The sequence below is a fragment of the Malania oleifera genome, chromosome 6 (genome assembly GCF_029873635.1).
Source record: "Malania oleifera isolate guangnan ecotype guangnan chromosome 6, ASM2987363v1, whole genome shotgun sequence".
In the NCBI taxonomy this organism is placed as follows: domain Eukaryota; kingdom Viridiplantae; phylum Streptophyta; class Magnoliopsida; order Santalales; family Ximeniaceae; genus Malania; species Malania oleifera.
Genome location: NC_080422.1, coordinates 68,999,335 through 69,004,488, shown reverse-complemented (window position 1 = coordinate 69,004,488; position 5,154 = coordinate 68,999,335). Strand labels below are relative to the sequence as shown.

The window sequence follows — 5,154 nt, the reverse complement described above, 5'->3', positions numbered from 1 at the left end:
TAATTTTTCACGTTAAATTACTCGCTGATTGCAAGAAGCCCTCAAAAATGATCTATGCTCCCAATTATTATGTCTCCTCGCATTATTTATTTATTTATTTATTATTATTATTTAAAAATGTTACTATGTTTTAACATTGTAAAACTTACCAACGATACATAATAAATTTTTTACATAATAAAATGACAATTAAAAAGTAAAAATAAAATTAAGATATGAATAAATATATATATATATATATATATATAGATACATAAAAAAAGAACAATAATGAATCGTTAAAAAAAAAAAAGTTGAGGACCCTTTCAAGGAACATCTATGCAGAAAATTCCCATTCTATTAAATAAAAATTGAACAAAAGGATTTTATTAATGTTAAGTGAGAATATGAACTGCACATCATCCCAATTATAAAAAAACGGAACAATATGCAAAGTACATACTGTATAATTAGACATGATTGTGGTAACCCTACGTATGCGACTTAAAAGGGAATGACATGGGGGGGGCCTCGTTTATGCCACGGCGAAAAATACAATTCAATTAAAAAGCAGGCTGATTTATTCTTCCTTTAAGAAATCTTCTGCACACCTTTTGCCAACACTTTCTATCCGGTTCCGCTTTCTGCAGTCTCGATTTGGCGTCTTCCATAAAACCCCTCTGTTGCCATTAGTCAGTAACAATCATCATCAGTAAAACATATAATAAATACTTTAATTAAACAGACGATTAATTTAATTATTTGAATTAATTACGTGTCGTGTATATAATATTTATGTACCTCAATGGAGCCATTGGAGAGGAGCCGATCGATGAGGTTGCAGAGAATGTCTTTGGTGTACTCAGGATGACCTTGAATCCCAAGAATGTGGTCTCCCAGGGTGAACATCTCCACTCCAGTTTTATCTGAGAATGCCACCACTTCTGCGCCCATGGGAACCTCCCACACCTCATCTTGATGGCACTCTATGATGGAAAGGGACGGTGGGATTTCGTCCACCTCATCCAGGAAGCTGCTACTGCGTCCACCCGCCAGATCACCCTTCCTCACCATTCTCACTTTCCTCAGCCCAATATCCCATCCACTGTACGCCTTTCCCACTTTTCCTCCCAGAGCCCTGCACAGCACCTGCACGCACAAATTAAACCTTTTTATTTAGCCATGCAGCTAGCGCCCCAAAATACACAAAACAATAAACAAGAGGAAAACAGAGACAATTAATTACAAAATTAAGCAGAAACATAAACAAAAGCGAAAGGGTATATATATATATATATATATAGGTAGGTACCTGGTGGCCGAAGCAAATCCCGAGGATTTTCTTCTCCATGGCGTCGAGGGTTTGGAGTAGAAAGCAGAGCTTGAGGATCCAGTAGTCATTGGCGTAGGAGTCGAAGGGGCTGCCGCTGATCACGAAGCCGTCGTAGTTGTGGAGGTCGCTCGGTTGGGGGAACTCTCCTTCCACCACTCTGAACAAATCCCACCGCTCTCCATCCTCCCCAAACGCCGCTACAAATACGTTGAAGTATCCGCCGTACGCCTTCTTCACATACTCAGAATCATGCGCTGCCAGCAGAAGAGCGTATCTCTTCCCTGCTCCCACTCTTTCAATCTTCATATCGATATATGTGTCTCTGGCTAGCTAGGCTAGAAAGGAGAAGGAATTACAGTACGTACGCGAGAGAGAGAGAGAGAGAGAGAGAGAGAGAGAGAGAGAGAGAGAGAGACTGTGTTTGCCGTGTGGGTAGATATGGAAGTATTTGAAGTAATTAATGCTAGCTGAGGAGTGCGAAATGGAAGAGGAGAAATGGTCCTTTTATAGTAGACGGATAATGCATAGTGGCTGCGGGCATGGTATTTAGTTTATTATTTCTCTTGGGTGGGCTTTCTACGAGGTTCACTGGTGCATACGCGGCTGATGTATACATAATATATATAAATGTTCATCGAGGTTTATTGTTTTTGACACGTTGTAAGTAATTAGTTGGGCGTTAAAGATATGGAGTCGATGCAATTTTATTTATTTATTTTTCTGTTGATTGAGTTTAGGATCCAAAAGTAGTCAAATGAAAATTTTTGGGGTCCTTCAAGCATAAAAAAATATATATTTTCATATTAATACTCCATATTTTTTTTAAAAAATTAGAACTTATATATATTGTAACACATTATTTTACAGTTTTATTCGTTGGTAGAGACAATTTAAACTTATTTTTATATTTTTGCGTAAACTTTGAAAAAATACGACATTGAGTAATATTTTAGTAATTCTTTGAAAACTGAAAGTAGAAAAAAAATTAGTCTTCAAAAAGTGAGCCATTCTCGGAACTCTTTAAATATTTTATAAAGAAATGGTTATAATGCTTTTAAGAATATTAACCTAACTCAAAATTCTCGAGTTAAATGAGTTGCTCATGGGTTGTAATGTAGTTTGACCTTGATCACAACATGAGGAGGGGATCAAAATTTAATGTTGATCAAATTTTAATGGAAGGTAATGATGCTCGAGTTCAATTGTTGGTAACAAAGCATAGTTCATTCCTCTCGCCCTTCAACTGATTTTCGCGAGAAAAAAATGTATACAAGATTTTGGAGTTCACACAGGCTATTATCATTGCAAGCATTTCTTTTCATTATAAAGAAACGCAGCAAAATCTCCACTACATCGTCAATGAAAAATGTTTTGACCTCTATTTAACTTAAGAATTTTGTTTGGAGGAAAAAAATGTTTTTCCATCATATTTGTTTTCTCTCTGCAATTGCTATTAAGATCTAAGAACAAAAATTTAATCAAATATGATTAAAGAGCAAGAAAATTAAATGTCATTGATATATAAAATCAAATTTATATTTATTACTTTACTATTATATATGAATATAGGTACATAATCACTTAATAAATAAGTATTACAAAAAAAGTAAATTCTTTTTCTCAAGTTCCAAAACCATACAAAAAAGTTTCAACCCTTGAATCCTAAATATGCTAAACCGTCTATATATTTAGTTGTTGCTTGAAACTTATAAGAAAACAGTAAGAAGAAAGGATCAAAAAATAAATGAATTTTTTTTTTTTTTATGTTTGCTTATCAAAGAAAGTAAGATAGAAATAAAATATGCAATAAATTAATAAAAAAAATGGATTTTACATAGTCATTAATCAACTATTTTTCCAATATTAGGGTATATTTTTTATTTTAAATATAAATTAGTATAGAAAGATATAATAAAAAAAATACATTTTTGTCCGACAAAATCGTTGATTGAAACAAAAAATACAAATTTTAAGTGAACAACTTTTTATTTTGAGCATAAATAGTAAGAGTATATATTTAAATATATAATTTTATGACAAGAATTTCAAGTTGTATGCATTTTAATGAAAAATGTATATTTAAGATATTTTGAAGAAAATTTAATTCAAAATCATATATTTATTTTTTATTTTTAAAAATTACCAAGTTCGAGTTTTCATGGATAATATTTAATGTATTTTATATATTTTATATGACGCAGTAATAAAGGGACTGGGCTGACGGCAGACAAAGCCTTTTACACATGGAAGTCCTGAAGGAAAATGAGTGGGTCCCATCGATTAAATTATTCGCGGTGGAAAACACGCGGTTTCACACCCAAAAGGGGCACGTGCAAGGTCGTGCTAAGGCCGAAGGTAAATGAATGGAATTTAACTTTCGGCTTCCAATTATTTTACTGCTCCGATACGAATACCCCAAATTATGGAGCTCGTATCCCCCGCCTCCCGCTCTGCTTTATTCCTCTCCAGTTTCCCTTTCTTCTTCTTCTTCTTCTTCTATGTATATATATATATATATATATATATATATATATATATATATATATATATTGAAATCAGAGCCTTCAATTCTCGTAAGGCATTTGCATGTAGAGGAAGCTTCCTATTCTAACTAGTGCAATGAGTATAGGAAGAGACCTTGATTTATTTTTTCTTGGATTGATTTTACGAATGTTTTATAAAAGAAAAATCATGAATATATAACAATAACTTGTTCAATATGAAAATTGAAATTATTTTTATTTTTTAGAGTATTCTTAATTAATACTAACTTGTTCAATATGAAAATTGAAATTATTTTTATTTTTTAGAGTATTCTTAATTAATACTAGGTTTTTTGCACATGCAAATCTCCCATCCCATAAATATATACATTGTTCTAGTGATCATGAAAATAATAGTAAATATTAATATATTTAGATAAGTGTTTTTAAAATGATAATTCGTGAGGTTGTAGGCATTTTATGGCTAATGAAGTGAAAAAAATGTAGGTTGATTAAAATTTGCGTATCATTCCTTAACTAGTATTAGTTTATTAGAGATACGAGGCAATAATGTTATTTTTCAAGTCACATTTTTTTTTTCTTTATATGTTTGTTAGATTACCACTTTACCTAAAAACTTAAACTTTTAAGTTGTAGGCCAACAATGTATATCAAGCTTTAACACTCCCTTGCAGATGCAGCCCGACAACATATGGAGAGATAAATACATGATAAATACCACCCATAATAAGGAATGTAATATTTTTTTTTAATTGCGGGTAATAAGACTATAACCTAGGGCCATAACCAGTTCTAATACCATGTTAGATTACCACTTTACCTAAAAGCTTAACCTTTTAGGTTGTGTGCTAATAATGTATATCAAGTTTTAACAATTGCAACTTAAAACCAGCATCACCATTTTTCAAACATGAGATCTATTTGTTTGACTTTTTTTGTTGTTGTCTCTTTTTAACTCATCTTTTGAAACTTTCCTTCCTTTGAAACAATGTTACCTCACTTTTAATTTTTTTTATTTGCCAACTTCATGTTACACTTTTTCTAAATAGAGCACATGGGCGGGGTGGCTACAAGCTAATAGTATCATATGTTTCATAAATTGTTTCAACGATATTTTGGGGATCAAAACTATTGCAAGTTTTTTGTAAATGGGGAAGCTTGATGCTCATATATTAAATAACTTGTTGACTTTGAAGAGTATATTAAAGAAACTATAGTTGAGTAACTAAATTGCTATTGCACATTAGGTTATATTAACAAAAACCATTAGCAATAACTACAAATTTCATGACTGGTTTGAACAAATAATGATCCTATCATACAATTTCTCTTTTTTTT

The 5,154-nt window shown here is 31.9% G+C and overlaps 1 protein-coding gene across 1 annotated transcript; it reads right to left on the bottom strand.

Annotated features, from left to right (window-relative positions):
• Positions 1-319: 319 nt before the first annotated feature.
• On the bottom strand, positions 320-1,790 carry LOC131157721 (gamma-glutamyl peptidase 5-like). The gene is made up of 3 exons (XM_058112064.1): positions 1,292-1,790; positions 781-1,128; positions 320-659 (listed from the first exon to the last, which is right to left on the bottom strand). The coding sequence occupies exons 1-3, from the start codon at positions 1,616-1,618 to the stop codon at positions 543-545; spliced, it is 792 nt and encodes a 263-aa protein (XP_057968047.1). The 5' UTR covers positions 1,619-1,790; the 3' UTR covers positions 320-542.
• Positions 1,791-5,154: the final 3,364 nt, after the last annotated feature.

Bases quoted from the DNA above. Each gene is read 5' to 3' on its own strand.
- LOC131157721 (XM_058112064.1), bottom strand. From the start codon at position 1,618: ATGAAGATTGAAAGAGTGGGAGCAGGGAAGAGATACGCTCTTCTGCTG. The intron at 1,129-1,291 runs GTACCTACCTAT...TTGTGCGTGCAG, and splicing joins GGATTTGCTTCGGCCACCAG to GTGCTGTGCAGGGCTCTGGG. The intron at 660-780 runs GTACATAAATAT...TAATGGCAACAG, and splicing joins TCTCCAATGGCTCCATTGAG to AGGGGTTTTATGGAAGACGC.